The sequence below is a fragment of the Manis javanica genome, chromosome 7 (genome assembly GCF_040802235.1).
Source record: "Manis javanica isolate MJ-LG chromosome 7, MJ_LKY, whole genome shotgun sequence".
NCBI classification, from domain to species: domain Eukaryota; kingdom Metazoa; phylum Chordata; class Mammalia; order Pholidota; family Manidae; genus Manis; species Manis javanica.
The window spans coordinates 16,366,631-16,383,199 of NC_133162.1; the positions used below are offsets into that span (position 1 = coordinate 16,366,631).

At 45.1% G+C, this 16,569-nt stretch overlaps 1 protein-coding gene across 50 annotated transcripts in view; it reads right to left on the bottom strand.

Annotated features, from left to right (window-relative positions):
• Window positions 1–16,569, bottom strand: part of TCF7L2 (transcription factor 7 like 2) — a 189,516-nt gene that overhangs the window by 10,842 nt on the left and 162,105 nt on the right. For 23 of the 50 annotated variants that reach the window (XM_037011275.2, XM_073240412.1, XM_037011272.2 and 20 more), the window contains 6 exons: window positions 15,014–15,146; window positions 12,641–12,743; window positions 10,583–10,669; window positions 5,833–5,973; window positions 5,094–5,253; window positions 4,621–4,728 (listed from right to left, as the gene is read on the bottom strand). In XM_037011275.2, coding sequence (XP_036867170.1) covers window positions 4,621–4,728; window positions 5,094–5,253; window positions 5,833–5,973; window positions 10,583–10,669; window positions 12,641–12,743; window positions 15,014–15,146 — 732 coding nt within the window. The remainder of the gene's footprint in view (window positions 1–4,620; window positions 4,729–5,093; window positions 5,254–5,832; window positions 5,974–10,582; window positions 10,670–12,640; window positions 12,744–15,013; window positions 15,147–16,569) is intronic. The other 27 variants (XM_037011276.2, XM_037011277.2, XM_037011273.2 and 24 more) reach the window with 3 other exon arrangements.

Genomic DNA, 16,569 nt, shown 5'->3' on the forward strand with positions numbered 1-16,569 from the left:
AGGTAGAAAAGCTGAGATCCATCCGGCCCTGTAAGGAGAACCTCCAGGTGGAGATGCCAGTTTTAGCTCCATCAAGAGCTGAGAGCCCGTTTCACAGAAACTCCCTCTTTGCTCTCAGATCCTGGCTTGTACCACTTGGGAAATGAGTCTTGGCCTTCAGTTCAGTGTTTCCATTTGAAACATTTTATATTTCCTTAATAGAAAATTTTAAAAAAGAAGAAAGGGGGTCATGTGTCTTCTCATAAGCGTCAGGAGCCCATGTCATGTCTGTGGTCCCCTGTGAGAGGAGCAAAGTGCCAGTGGGCCACCTTGGAGCAGGAAGAGGGCCTAGTTTCTGTTTATTGAGGATCTGGAGGAAAACTTCAGCAGGGCACAGAAAAGGTTCAGCTTCAGGCGGCGACAGCATCCATACACCCAGGCTTCCCAGTCATCTTTAGTTTAATTGAGTGTCCACCTGTGTCCAATCCCTTGCAGTGCATTCTGAAAGGCAGTTCCTACCCCTGGGAGCTGTCAGTCTGGGATATATAATGAGAGGTTCATGACTAAGGAAATGATCATTTAGACTAAAGGTTCTAGAGGACAGGAACTGTGTCTGAATTGGAAGAGGACATGAAGAAACTCAATAAACACTATTTAATGAAGATGGGGATGTGTCTCAAGGGAGGCGGCCACCCAATTATCTCTTTAGATGTTACAAAAAAAAGAAAAGGCCTAAAATGGTTGTGAGGAAAAAAATCTCAAGATGAGCAAATGGCCTAGGATTGATCTCCATTACCTAATCCAGGAAAGCCAGAAAAGAAATACTATCCTAATACAATCCCAGGGGTTAGATATCACTATGGGCCCAAAATGTTTTCTCTGTGCTCCAGAACGTACCAAGGCCAACAACCAAAATGGGACTGTTTAACTAAATTCTATTTTGCCAAGGTAGCGATAAAAAGGCTTCTTTCTGCCACTTGGCTGGAAAGTAGGAACATGAAAGGGGCATGCAGTTATTAGCAAAGAAAACTGGTTCCAGCGGACTCTTACGGGCTTCATGCGACCAAAGTAGTTTATACAACTCTTCTATCAAGTCAGTTAAAAGAAAGAAAAAATACGAGTTTCCATCACAATAACAAAGCTTTAACTCTGATCCCTACTCCACAGGCTAGACTATTTCCTGGGGCACAGGAGAGAGAAAAGAAGGAAGGGAGGAAGGGAGGGGAGAGCATATGTGTTCACACCCGTGTGTAAAGACCCATCATGATGGGAACCTCAGGGTACCTTACAGGAGATAAAGCTCCTACAGCTCCAACCCGGATCTACCTCTGAACTTGGAATTCCATTTTACCAAACCTCTCCTGAATGTAAATCTGAGCTAAAGTCATTTCTAGTGCTTCATAGACCTTCTAAAACCTAGTAGGGCTTCACAAGAAACCTTGGACAATACATGTCTGATTTCCAGGAGTCAACTGATCTTTTGAAACTATCACAAAGTCAGCCTTGTACCTTGTGGAGTGTGCAACCTGCAGAACTCCAGGGGCACCATGCACACAGCCAACCTGTACATGACACACTTGAGAGTTGTGCAGTGCACACCCTACACAGCTGTACATGAAGGCCTTACCATGACCCAAAGTGTCTACTGGGGATATGATATCTATACAGTAGCAGAATTTCTATCTGTGGTACCACTTTAGATTCCTCAAAGAATTGGGTTGGTAGCAAGTAGAAGCTGGAAATGAACTCTAAGAGCTTCTGACCTGAAACCAGGTGAGCAGCTCTCCTGAAATGAGACGGCTATATGTGTGGAGGCCGCAGAGCATGCCTGCTGCTGGCAATCTCCACCTCGAGGTCAGGGGCAGGTGAGCAGCAAGCCTGTGGGAGGGCATTCACTTTCTCATCCTCTTCCTTTTAGCTCCAGAAGAAAGGCTTGCCTACTGTACACATGCTGAGGACAGATGGAAAGGTCCCAAGCAGTAAATGCCTCATGCGTGAGCATCTGTGAGTGACGAGGACTGACCAGAGCAAATGCACCTTGAGAGGCACTTGCGCTAATTCCTGTTTCAACTCCTAGGAGGAACGCAATCTCGTGCCGCCGGCCAAGGGTGCTGCGCCCCAAGGGAGATGGCGGGGACAGAGATGACATGGGAGGTAAGCCAACAGGCTCTGTCCTCCATTCTCCCTCATCCACACACGGGCAGAGCAGACCAGCAACAGTGTGTTTAAAGGGAGGGGAATGGAAAGAGGGCAACTGAAACAGCTGGCCAGGGCAAGCAGAAATCAGCCTTCACTCTGGACCCACATATTCACATGTCTGTGACTTCCTGAGGACCAAGTTCTGACAGTAAATATGTCTGATTTAACTCTGAATGCCCACAGTATCTTGTGCACAATCAGCAGTAACTGAATGGATCTCAATAAACCCACAGACACAGGATCTCAACCCACATTCACCACAGCTGGTGTCTGTGGGAGAACCAGGTAAAAGAGAGAACTGGCAATCCAATTAAAAAATGGGCAGAGGAGCTGAATAGACAGTTCTCTAAAGAAGAAATGCAGATGGCCAACAGACACATGAAAAGATGCTCCACATCACTTGTCATCAGAGAAATGCAAATTAAAACCACAATGAGATATCATCTCACACCAGTAAGGATGGCTACCATCCAAAAGACAAACAACAACAAATGTTGGCGAGGTTGTGGAGAAAGGGGAACCCTCCTACACTGCTGATGGGAATGTAAATTAGTTCAACCATTGTGGAAAGCAGTATGGAGGTTCCTCAAAATGTTCAAAATAGAAATACCATTTGACCCAGGAATTCCACTTCTAGGAATTTACCCCAAGAATGCAGCACTCCAGTTTGAAAAAGACAGATGCACCCCTATGTTTATTGCAGCACTATTTACAATAGCCAAGAAATGGAAGCAACCCAAGTGCCCATCAGTAGATGAATGGATAAAGAAGAGGTGGTACATATACACAATGGAATATTATGCAGCCATAAGAAAAAAACAGATCCTACCATTCGCAACAACATGGATGGAGCTAGAGGGTATTATGCTCAGTGAAATAAGCCAGGCGGAGAAAGACAAGTACCAAATGATTTCACTCATATGTGGAGTATAAGAACAAAAGAAAACTGAAGGAACAAAACAGAAGCAGAAGCACAGAACCCAAGAATGGACTAACAGTTACTAAAGGGAAAGGTACTGGGGAGGATGGGTGGGAAGGAAGGGATAAGGGTGGGAAAAAAGAAAGGGGGCATTATGATTAGCATGTATAATGTTTTGGGGGGGCACGGGGAGGGCTGTGCAACACAGAGAAGACAAGTAGTGATTTTACAGCATCTTACTATGTTGATGGACAATGACTGTGAATGGGCATGTGGGGGGGACTTGGTGAAGGGGGGAGCCTAGTAAACATAATGTCCTTCATGTAATTGTAGATTAATGATACCAAAATAAAAAAAAATACAAACTTGGCCAGTCTGCCAAGCAAATAACAAAATAATAATAATAATAATAATAATAATAATAACAACAACAACCCTAAATTGATTACATAAGTGGAAATAAAAATATTTAAAAAAAAGAGAGAGAGAGAACCGGCAGCCAAAGAGTCATCCATGGCTCCCTGCTGCTGACAAGAAAAGGAAGGAGAAGCCTGATGCTGGCATTAAGACAAGTTTTGTTTTTACTCCAAAGACTGGCTGGTAAAAATCACTTCAGAAAACCAAAGCCACATAAGAAAGCACTGTGCAAAATAAGAGACATTTCTTCCATCTAGAGGGGAGAATGAACCCAGAACTTGAGCTACCGGGCTCAGTGCAGAAGGAGAAACAACAGTGAGAGATGACAGGGGTCGCCAGAAGAGAGCCAGTTCATGGGAGGAGAGCGATAGTGGGTGTCATGACCACAGCGAGTAGTAAATCCAACAATCCTGCAGTGTTTTATAAAACCCAGGAAAGGAAATGAGGCAAGTTCTGCAACCAACACAGAGCCCAGGGATACGCATGCCAGAGCACATACCACTCTCCTTACCCTTGCTGGGCCCCCAGTCATTTCACCTTCCCTGCTGAAGGATGACTTCCACTGGCTACTTTCAGGGATATTCCCATCATGCCCCCTGCAATATGAACTCGGTTTCTAACTCTACTGCACCATGGCATAAGACAACTGTTTTGTTTTTCCCTCTTAAGGGTGAAGGCTCTTCTGGAAGACCTATGAAGAATTCAGCTCTCTCCCTCTACCCCTGCCCACTGGTCTGCCCTGGAGGACCACCCATGGACCACTGCTGAGAAACATATAATCCCCATTAGGAGTATCCTAGAGCCATGTTTCCTCAAAGACGAAGATGTGGACAGCCCCAAATCAACACCAAGTGTCCCAAGCTAGAATGCTGAGACACCAGCCGCCTCCCGCCTCCTCGAAGAACCATCCTCATGCTGATGGAGCCACAGTGGGGGCCAAGACTCGACTCTCCAGTCCGGTATTTGGGCAGGATGCTAATGGTCCCAGGAGAGGCAGACTGGGTGGTCCTAAGGGTTGATGCAGATTGGCAGGTAGCATTCCCTGTGTCCAGATGGATGTCCAACACATCTCCAAAGACTAGTCCTGAGAAAAGCGAGCTACCTACATAGTTATCCCGTGCAGACCAGCCAGGGTACAGCTGCATGTGAAGCTGTCGCTCTTTCCGGGCCAGCTCGTAGTATTTTGCTTGCTCCTCTCTGGACAGTGCATGCCACTAGGGGAGACACAGGGGAAAGAGACATGCAAAAAGTCACAAACTACACCGCAGCAAGATGAATAATGCTTCTGACAGGAATGGTATCTCTGCAGAAACTGACAATCTGCAGGGTCCTGGCACTAACAGGAGTGGCCCAGACAAACGTGACTTGTCATCTATGTCCTCCTTTCATTTGCCCTCTCCCTGGGGGTGTGAGGGATGGTGGCTGTGGCTCTTCCAAAAGTCATCCCAATGTAGAGTCACTGGTCCTGACTCCACAAACGCCACTGAAGGAGTCAGAATACAGCTGAAGGAAAAGGATTTTCCACACAAATGGGGAGGGGGACCTTCTCCCCCATGACGTCAGGGAGGGAGTCACCTACCCTTCGCCCCAGGATCTGGTTGATGGCCGCACTCTCTTTCAACGTGCACTCAGCGACGACCTTTGCTCTCATCTCCTTCATATACAACATGAATGCGTTCAGAGGTTTCTTTATGTGGGGCTTCTTCTTCTCTTCTTCCTTTTTGGAGTCCTGATGCTTTCTGGATGGAGACAAGACAGAAAGACACAACCAAATAAACAATCACAAGGTCCAGCTTCCTTCACCAGAGAGGCCACCGGCCTCCTTGCCTCCTCAACACCCAAACTGAGCACTTTTGAATGAGAAGCTTGCTTCCATTTTCGGTCTGCTCTGCCCTGGAAAATGGGGCAAAAACAGCCTGGGGAGGAGAGAGATTTTTGTAATCACCTCCTCAAGTTTCACAGATCCACAGTTCTCCCAAGCCAGAGGGGAAAGCACATCATGGCCACTGCCACCTTGGCTGGCATCTCACGTGCTGGCAGGACAGAGCTCCAAACGTTCCATGACAGGATTAGTGACAGGGAAGTGGTTGCAAATCCCACTCCATCCAAGTACACAAAAAACTGTTCTGCTCTGCCCTGTGGTTGACACCACCCCTGAAACTCTGCCTCCCTCATTTGAGAGTCCAGAGCCCACACAAGCTGGGTGTCTGCCAGAGTCATACTCACTGTGGCCAACCTTGGGCAGAGCCACCACCCAGTAGTCGCGGTGGGCTAAACGCAGCGGGGAAGGGAAAGCTATCAAAAAGGGCGCCACTTACGAGCTATGCAGTGAGCCGACGTCACTCTGGGAGGATTCCTGTTTGACTGTTGGGGTGACTATGGCCGGGTGGGGAATGCCAGTCGTGTGTAGAGTATGATGTGGTGGGACCATGTGGGGAGGGAACCTGGAAGACAGAAAGCTGTGTAAATCGTCAGAATCAAAATGAATGAATGGGGAGGGATGTGTACACACAATTAAAAAAAAAAAAGCACATAACGCTCACATGAAAGCCACCCAAGGCATATGACGCCTGTCAGCATTAATTAGTGATAAATTAAACATAATGATTCTCATAATGTTATTAAAGCCAATCTTCTCCTTCATGATTGCTACTGACGTGAGACATTATGATTTCTAGTATCTTTAGCAGAAGGCAAATTCAACTGATGTACTTGGGTGGAAAAGCAGGCTTGGACTACCTGCTGAAAATCACACGTCCACTTGTTTTTTTGAGGCATTATTAAGAAGACAATTTCTTAAGTCCTAATCAGCTTTAGAATGAAAGGTGAGATCTTTGTTGCATATTGAAAGCTAAATCAAATATTCATGCAGTTGAAATATACACACATTTTTGACAATGCAGTACATGCCTCATTAAGCCTCATTGTGTTGAGTGAGTGCAATAAAATTTTTATTTTTCTTTGGTTGCCGTGTCCCATCATGTTGACAGGAATCAGAGAGTGAGGCAGAAAGATGGGGAAAATCCAAACATTTCCTATCAGGTTCTCATCATAAGTTATGGACATTTTAAGTAACTTTGTACCCTCTTATGGGGAGATGAAAAAAAAAGGCAGTATTTTATGCACACACAGATGAAGCTTTGAGTTCTGATTTGTATGCCCTTTTCAGCTCTAAAATGCTAGGATTCCTAAATTACTTTAACTTATTATACTACCTATGCATTAAAAGGCCTTCTAAATGATTGTCAAAATTATAAATAAAGGTAAGTTTGTATTTTCTTCTCTCATTTTAAGTTCTTTGAAACACCATTTAGACCCTCAACTGGTAATTTCCCAACTATGCAAACTAGCCAGGACACAAAGAGCTAATTTTAATATGCTCTCGGCCCATCTGCAAATTGACAACTGGATCGGATAAACAGGTTTCACATTTTCTGATACGCTTGAAGTCACTATGATTTGTAATGGGTTAGAAGGCCCACCCTTCCTAATCAGGCCAAAACATAGGCTGAGGGGTACAGAGGACAGAACCCCAAAACAGAATAGTCACCTTCGGGTTCCAACCCAGCAAAGTGACACGTGAGCAGATGGAGGCACTGTTCAGTTGTAGAAAGGGACCTGGACCATGCAACTGATGCTTTCTTAATAAATCCACACCAAAACAGTCTTGCACACTGTCCAGGGAATAAGGACCTGCTCTTTCGGAATTCCCACCCAATTCTGGTGGGAACTGGACGTGCTAACGAGGGCTTATATCATATGGTTATTTCAAGAAGATCCTGTATTTATTTACAAGGTTCTTTTCACATGTGGATAGATGAAAACAGTTTCCATCTGACCAAAATAATGTAGCAAATGTTAATTTGAAAAACGATGAAAACTTAAAGTAGTAACTGAATCTGCCTAGATCCACAGAGAAAATACTGCTGAATAATGCATATTTTTGAAAGGGACCCAGAATCACAGCAAATATGACTCAGAAATTCTACCCCAATGAGACCCTCTCCTAATTTAAGCCAGTTTTAAGCCTTCACAGATTTAAGCCAGTATCAAAGACATGATTTTTTAATATGAATCATATGAGTCCTTTAGGGTTATCAAAAAAATAAAACAAAGAAAAACTGAGAGAGAATGAAAGAAAGAAAACTAACAACCTCCCCCCTTGTCCCCAGTCCCCCCGCCCAGAAAACGAAAAGCAAACTCTTTGGAGGCATTTGGGCTCCCAAGTTACACCCTGTTCCTTTCCACTGCTCCAAGGCCTCAGAGGAAACCTAAGTTAACATGTGTTCTCAGAAGCCCTTGGGTGAAGCAGTGGCAGCTTTTACTGTGAATTTTAAAGGCTTAACATTCCTCAAATACATGTATTCCCTTCCTGCTGAATGAGAGTATATGTACAGTGTATGAAAGAGAGAGGGAAAGATAAAAACAGTGCATATATGCATGTGTACACACACGCATACACTAAATACCCCAGGGACACACCAGTCTGAGTTCATGTTGGGGTGGGGAAAATTTTTCAGGGGAGCCACAAAGTATGAGTATTTCCAAGTTTACACACCTACACACATATTCATATGTTTGGAAAATGTACACCGGAGAGAGACTGTGTGTGTGTGTGTTGGGGGAACGGAGTGGGTGGGGGGGTCTGGTGGCTATATGCATACCTTTGCTTAAGAAATTCCTTTCTGCGGACCACCATTTCATGAAATGCAATAAACACCTAAAAATTCTAAGCAGCTCATTATACACCCCCATCTGCTTTTATGGCTCCAAGCCAGAATATAATGATGAACCTTAACTTGTTAAGGACAACTAATTTTTGTTTCTGGCTGTCTCAGGGGCTTCTATCTGACTCACTCTCACTTTACTTCACTGTTGACACGTTTCTGTTAACTGGATGTCATCTGCCTGCCTTGATTTTATGCACAAGCAGTAGGATGCATTTTCCTGTGCAACAATCCTGCTTTGAGTTGCATTAGGTTTGTCATTATTCTCTCATTTTCCCCCTTGCACTTGTAACATTTCATCTCTTCCTGCCTTATTTTTTGTAAGCCACGGTGCACCCACATTATGGTTTATACATGATCTCTCTCCCTTTGAAGCCGGCAGATTTCAGAGCCTGCTCTCGTCAGGAGAAGAGGCTTGCACCAATTTAGCAGGCTGAGGGCCCGGAGCTCCAACATCTCAATCTAAAGGGGGTCACAGGGTGGCACAAGTGAGTGTCAGCAAGAGCTGTTTAATTGCCAATCTAGGCTTCTCCATGGTGTTTAAAGTATAATGACCCATCACTTAATTCTGAGAAGTCCTGGCCCCGCTGCTGAATAGAATGAATATCAAAGGGTGTTCTGGAACAGGGCAAGCTGCCTACATTTCCTATAACTGCCATAAGTATAATAGACCTATACTTCTGTCGCCCCATTACCACAATAATGTATTTAATTTGCTGTATATGCTTTTTAACTAGCTACCTTTCATAAGGCCTACCTGGGGGAATCGGCCGCCTACTCCCCACAACCCCCACACCTTGAGCCCCTAACCTTTCCTCCCACTGTTCCCTTCCTTTCCTCCACCCCTTGCCCTGCTCTAAGTCATCGACTAAGCACCTAATGATAATTCAATTGATAAGCTTAACCCCGATCCCTATCCAAAGATTACTTCACCACTTTTAACCTCTAGAAACACTGAAGAAACAAAAACAAAAACCAGTCAGGTGTGTTAGTTACATAAGTGCTGGTTTGGAAGGGGGTTGAGCCTGGATCATAAAGCTGTGCAGAAGCGGCTCTCGTCCTGGGAGACTTCTTATTCGTTCCCATGCTTTGCCAGGCTGTGATGACATTATTTAATGAATATACATATCCTTCCTCTTCTCTCTGGAGAACACACAAGCATTTTCCCACCTGACCAACAACTGGTGTGGATTTTGAAATTGAGGTGATCTTTTGCTCGTGGGCAATGGATCTTTAAAATTACATGATATCCAGGCCATAATTACAAATGTTAGAAATGCTACAGTTCGTTTTCCATTCCATAGTGAATGTGATTCCTACACTCTTTTCTCCACCAAAACCACTATTTGGGAAGTAGGAAAAGAGGCGTCTTGGCCCGTCTTTTCAATCCTTCCTCTGTGTTTGCGTACCCCTGCTGGCTAGAGAGATTGGGGGCAGAGGCTGGGGGACAGCATCCTTGTCATTAATGCATACTAACTTAATTAGGTGCCATCATAAAAATGGATTAGCTGTTGCAGCCCATCAGGAAAGTCTAAACCTCCACCGATTTAATTAACTTGACTGAAAATCAGATGAACAGAAAATAAAACTATCATTAGGAGCAATTAGTGACTACTTAAACATACTGCTGCCAACCAGTTTGTAAATAAACTAGCACTCACTGAAAAATTAACCAGAATTCATTAGAGGGAAGAAAAGAAGAATATGGTGACTAGAAAGATCTCAGAATATACATATGTGGGGGTGGGGGGGTCTATAAGCTTAAAGATTTATGAATATATACATACACATAATTTATTTTCAACTTTCAAAGATTTAGAGCTGCCCAGGCCATTGCGGTAGCCGCCAGTCACATGTGGCTACCGGATACTTGAAATGTGGCCAGTCCAAATGAAGATGTGCTGTCAAGTGTGAAATATACATCCGATTTCAAAATCTAAGTACAAAAATGAATGTAAAATCTCACTAATAGTTGCTTTACAGTGATAACACATTGAAATAACACTTTGGCTGCATTAGGTTGAATAAAATACATCATTAAAAATAATTTCACCTGTTTTTTTTTTTTTAACTTTTTAAAACTGTGGCTACGAGAAGATTTAAAATTCTCTATGTGGCTCACTCTATTTCCCTTTTGGACAGTGCCCCTGTAAAGAAGGGTGTGTTTGGGGGAAGAGCGTCAGGGAAGTGGGTGTCCTTTTTTGTTGACGCTCAGGAGTCTGAGCTTTGAAAAGACCTATAACAGTCTATAGCAGTCCCTGGATGGCCCGGTAGCAACTTAGTGAGTTTTCTGAGAAGTCACCCATGGCCTTGGTTGAAGGCACCAGTTCTTGGAACTCACCTGGACATGGAAGCATTGACAGTCAGAGCTGTGGGGTAGGGGTGACGGAATCCTCCTGTCGTGATCGGGTACACGGGCTGGCCTTGCCTGCAGAGAGGGGGATACAAAGTGAGAGACTGCCCACACGGGTGGAGGTGGGGGGAAAAGAAAAGGAAGAAAAAGGAAAAGTTCTCTCTGCACAGTCAGCTTTATTCTCATTTGATCAGAACACAAATCTTGGGGATTGTACAGGAAGGATCAAAGGGAAGAAACACAGAACAATTTGAATGCCATAAATCTGATAGGAATGGCTAATTAAATTTTATAACCTCTGCTTATGTCAATAGAGACCCTCTCCCCGAGCTGAAACTAGGTGTTTTGTTGTAATAATTAAAGGCGAAGTCTCGCTTGCTTTAATGGAGCCATCACACTAATTGAGGGCTACACATCCAAAGGAAAACAATAATGAATGTAAATTTATACCAAAATAAAGTACAGTGAATCAAAGGACTTCAGTTGCGCTTTGGGCCTCTTTCGGTATTTAGATCTCGGTGAGAAAACATTAAATTAACAGAGCTTAATTTGTAGCCTTTTGTCAAATTAACAAGTGTTGACAAGAGTTACCGGGGGGGAGCGTCCCCAAGAAGAATTGTGGGTAACCAATAGACAATCACACCTCATTACAATAATTAAAAAATACAGCAACATGCAAAATAGCATCCTCATGAAAGACACACAACTTTTTCTGACAGACGGTTGTCTGAGTTGGCTATTCCTTTTTATCTAGCCTTCAAATGTCTCTCCATCAGCTGAACAGGGCAAGTGATGCCTGAGAACTATTCCAGGAATGGCAGATCTACTGAAGAAGAAATGGGATACAAGCTCACAGCCATGTCTACCCTCCCAACAAAATGAAGGAGAAAAAAATAAACAGAAAGTGCACTCAGGGTTAGTACTTTGTTTCGCTACTACACAATACAAGCTGCTTTTTTAAAAAGAGTGTAGAATCTGTTCAACCGGAGACAGAAGGGTAGGGCCAGGGAGTGAAATGCTCCAAAATTGTATCCTTTTTAAGGCTATGAAAAAAAATCTTCCCCAAGATTCAAACTTGAGGGTTTTACCAGGATGTATTCCTGTTAAGATTCAACAAATTGTCCTGTGTTTCTTTAAGAAGAGAGATCATTGATCACCGTGGGGAAATACACAAATCACAAAACACTGTACATGCATATACACACTTACACAAACATGTATGCTTATGCATCAAAGGCCTTTCAACTCTGACTTTAATACACACTTTCTAAAGGTTGTCTAAGGAAGAATAATGGATGTAAATACTATACTATACAAGTAAGACTAGGTGATAGAAGGCAAATCATAAAAGGCAGTTTGACAATCTGGGCAGCGAAGAACTAGGGCTGACCCGCAGGAAGGGCCCACGTGCTGGAGCGGGGATTGCAGCTGCCCCACCTCAGCCCTCATAAGCACGTGACGCCCTCAACATGCAAAGAATCTCGGAGAGAGGCAGGCTGAAGAACATGGAGCTTCTCAATAGACCAAACTTTCCAGTGTGACTGTCAACCTTGGGAGTGAGGGTCAGGATGTACTGGGGGCTGTAGTTCTGTGAAAGAATAAGCCCCACCCCTCGCCCCTTGATTTCAAAATTAGGCTGTGCCTGTCCCCAGTCCCCTGCTGCCTCAATCCAAGTCAGGACTCCAGTTTGGGCTGCCACCAGCAGAGAAGAGCCCTGCTCAGCTACACTGGATAGAAACCTTCAGAACCTGCTGCAATTTCCAAAGCATCATAAGGCAAACTTTGTTTATAGACAGGAACCCAGAGCCTTTGGGGACCATGGGTTCAGAATGCTACATATCAATCAACTTTGTCCTTCCTAATTCATGTGAGTGGGCACTGACTCGCCTGTTTTCCCACAGGGCATCTCAGCAAGTCATCCCACACTGCCCCACCACCCTCCCTCACCAACCCTGTCTCCCTAATCCCACACATAAATGCACAGAATAAATCATAAGCATGCCCACATAAGAAACAAAAAGGAAATTAAAAAATGGAACTCCTTACTGTGGTACTAACCATCCTAGCGGATGGGGGATCTGCCCAACGGTGCCGGGCGATAGCGGGTAATACGGTGATATATCTGGAGGGTGTGGAGGCCGTGGGATTCCTGAGAAAAGAAGCAGCATTTTTAGTACAAACGAGGGAGAGAAGAAAAGAGAAACTGTCAGGGGATGGGGACAGGGAAAGGATGAAGGGAGGCATCTCTTCCGCAATCCTAGCATGAGGTCCTTTTGTTTAAAGTTTTGTCTCATTATCCCTCTACCCCAGTTGGTTTATCTCCTTCTAGATGGATGGGTACATTGGGTAAACACAGACAGATTCAGAAAATGCCATCTTGGGCATTTCTGTATCAGGTGATTCATGTGATTATTTGAGTTAAAAAAGTCTAAAGGGCTTCACACATATTAGGTGATATAGTGATATTATCCCCTTTTCCTCCACTCCTTTTGACTTACCTGCAGGGGAATTACTCCCTGGTTTTCTAACATACTTTTCAAGTTATCACTTTTGAAAGGTTACCCTTGCCTTCTTTCAAAAAAGTTGACTCCCCAGAACGTCTGTCTCCACTGCAACTTAGAAGATGAGCTGTAGGAGAAACTAACCAAATGCCAGGGCATCTTATCCAAGGCAGAATCTGAACCAAATAGACGAGGAGATTACCAGAGGCCAGTATACTCAATTGTAGAACCTAACTCTCTAGAGGACAGAGTCACCTGTGTGAATTCACCCTGTCGGACAGCTGCTGGGTCTCTGGGGCTAGGACCCCTCAGGAGGCATGCAAGAATGAATCAGAAGGTCTGTGACACTGCAGGCTTAATTCCATAGGAGGACTCCTGCAATGAATTCTTAGGAAGCAACTCTGACTCAGAGGAACTGTTCTACCAGCGGAAGTAGGAAGCAAAAGGGACAATACCACAGGATTGAAATACACTGAAGCGCATATGCACTGTTCTTGGATGAAAACTATTTCAATTTTTTAAAATATTAATTCAGGAAGCTTTTAATCAATAAATGAAGTCTCCCTGGGTGACATTTTCATGCAGACACTGCTTTCTCTCTACTACAAAAACCAAACAGATTAGCTGGGCTCGGACCCTACACCGAGCCATTTGCACATGTGAAAGAATGTTTGCAGAGGAAAGGTAAACGTTAATCATATGTTTTACGATAACCATTTAAAAGCTATTCCCTGTACTACCATTATTTAAATGAGACGTTGATGCTGCCACTCACTCGAGGAGCCTGGGGCCGGCTGGCAGCCTTCTTCAGCCATGCAAGCACCAGGCTTGCTTGGTCCCTTACAAGCACAAAGCCGGCTCGGAGGCTGGGGAAAAATAGCTAGTGTGGCTTCATTCAGGGCAGCAAAGGGCCGCCCGAAAAGGGAGTCTACCTCAGTCAGACACCAAACGGTTCCCTCTGATGAAGTGACACGGAAGAGCCATTTTAAATCTGTCCTTCTAATTGACTGGCTGGTAAGAGAAACCCCAGCCAGTGAGCTGCCCAGCCTGAAAGACACATCCTGGCCTCAGCTGTTCTCCCAACAGCACCCCCACCCCACCATCACGAGCTGCAGGGTCTGCTTTTTCCACATCTCATTGCAGGGTGGGCTACAAGAAGTAACCTCTCCTTCTCTCTCTCTCCTCCCTTTGGGGAAAAAGCAGCCAGTGAGCACATAGGATGGAAAGGAGGGGACAAGTATAAAGGTGAAAAGATAATGTGGCCACTTCTGCCTGAGTGCCTACTGGTTGTTCCACAATGCAATGAGGAGTCCTTCTTGGTCTCAGTTATAACATCTGTAAAATGGGCTTGATAATGCCCAGGATATTGTAGAGAAGGAAGAACCCAAATCAATCAGCAAAGAGAAGGTGGAACCCAGTTATGTGGCCTCCTGAGACTGTCCCAACATGTCACTGTCAGGTGAGTTCCTCAGCCACCGGGAACTGGGGTTTTGGAGAGCCAGGCCGATGGGGCTCTTGTTCTCCCAGGAGCTGAGGAGGGGCCCCTTGAGGCGCCTCCAGAACTATGACTGTCTCAAGTCAGTTTGATGCTCTTGGAGTTATAAGCTACTCTTGAAAAACACTGAGTGGATCACAGCAGGTTCCCAAGACAGCCCCTGCATGGGTACTGGGAGCTCTAGAGAGATCTTAACCACCACAAATGGACTTCTCCAAAGGACAGGGGAGCCCACTCCCTCAGCAGGCTCTGGCTTCCCCGAAGAGCTCCCTCCTCCTCACCCAGGCAAGGGACAGGAGCCCCAGGCAAGGGACTGCTGCCCCCAGCCCGCACCAAAACCATACCCCCTCCCCCACCCCAGGAGGTCCTCGGGGTGGGGCCCGGGACCAGCACACCCTCTTGATCCCCAACCACATGGCCTACCTGTTTTGGGGTCTACATCAGCTGGTAAGTGTGGAGGTGGGTTTCCTGGGGTGAAGTGTTCATTGCTGTACGTGATAAGAGGCGTGAGTGGGTGGACATGGTGAGGGTGCTGCACGACCGGCACCTTGTTCGACTGTGGGGAGGAGAAGAGCAGAGAAGGACACCATCAGGCTGGCTCTGGCAGCCAAGCCTCCCCGCGCAGGGCCCGGGGCTCCCCATCCACACCCTCCCACCCTGACTGCGAGATGCCCAATTCACCTGCAGCCCCGACCCCAATCCAAGTATTCAAAGTAACAGAGTTGTGGAACAGTTCTCTAGGTAGGCATGTTTCAGTTCTTACCTCCCCACTGAGCCTTGCTTTTAAAATACCTTCACCACCACCCCATCATGGAGCTCGCCAGTTTGCACTCTTCCCATTGGCAGGTGAATCACAAGCAGAGACAGATCTCCCAGGCCTACTGTGGCCCTGCATGTGGGGGGATCTCCTACCCCAGACTCCCAGTGGAGGGACCTTCAGAAAGCAGGCAGGCTTCACAGGGGACAGGCTAGGAAAACCTTCAGGTACAAGAAACCTAGCAGGGCCCAAATCCCACCCACCCAGCCTCCTTATCCACCACCCCCTGTATTAACCCCTTGCACCAGCCCCTCCCTGCCCCTTAGAACCAGCGGGCATGCTACAATCTTCTACAGATGGCATAGATGAAAAGCCCCACTCCTGGTCTGGTTGTGAGTGTGAACTTCACCAGAAAGCTCTAAAATGCCCAGTGAGCACCTGCATATTTTATGCAGATTACAGCAGCCCTGATTCATTAGGAATTTCATTAGGAAATCATCAGGGAATGCTAATAAATTAACTGGAAGATGATGAATTGGGCTAATAAAAGGTATGCATGTTAGAAATGGGCAGTTCTAGAAAACAAATTTTTGTTTGGGAAGGAAGGATAGATGGAGAAGCAGGGAAAAAAAAAGAAAAGCATTTTTAAGATTTTTCTGGTTGCCATAACCACACCTTTCCAAGTTATTCTCCTTACCTTTCCCCAACCCCTCCTCTTTGGCCCCTCCATCCCCTCTCCACTATGCTTTGCAATGCTATAACATATCCCAGCAAGATCACAAAGAAAAAATTAAGCTGAAACATGCGAACTACTACTGGGCCATTTACTTAGAATAATCCAATTGCAAAAAACCCTATTCCCAATAGAGGATTTTCACTAAAATCCTACAACAGGGACATTTAACCAGATTAGGTACCAGAGAAGATAAAGAGGCTAGTATTAGATGATGAATGGATTAGAGTCAAGTTTCATTTTAGAATGTGTCTTCATTTCCTTTTATTACTTTTAGGAAGGCACAACTTGCATTAACATCAAGGAGAAGGAATTGCAGTACAAGAAAAAAAGTGCGGTTCCTGTGCTGCCCACTAGCGCCTCCCAGAGTTCAGGGACCAACAAGCAGTCAGTTCTCGACATTTTTCTTCTCACTCTTTTTTTTTTTAAATAGGTAAGGAAGGGTATAATATGGAAAGAGTGATTCTTGCCACGGTTAATTGTAGGGAA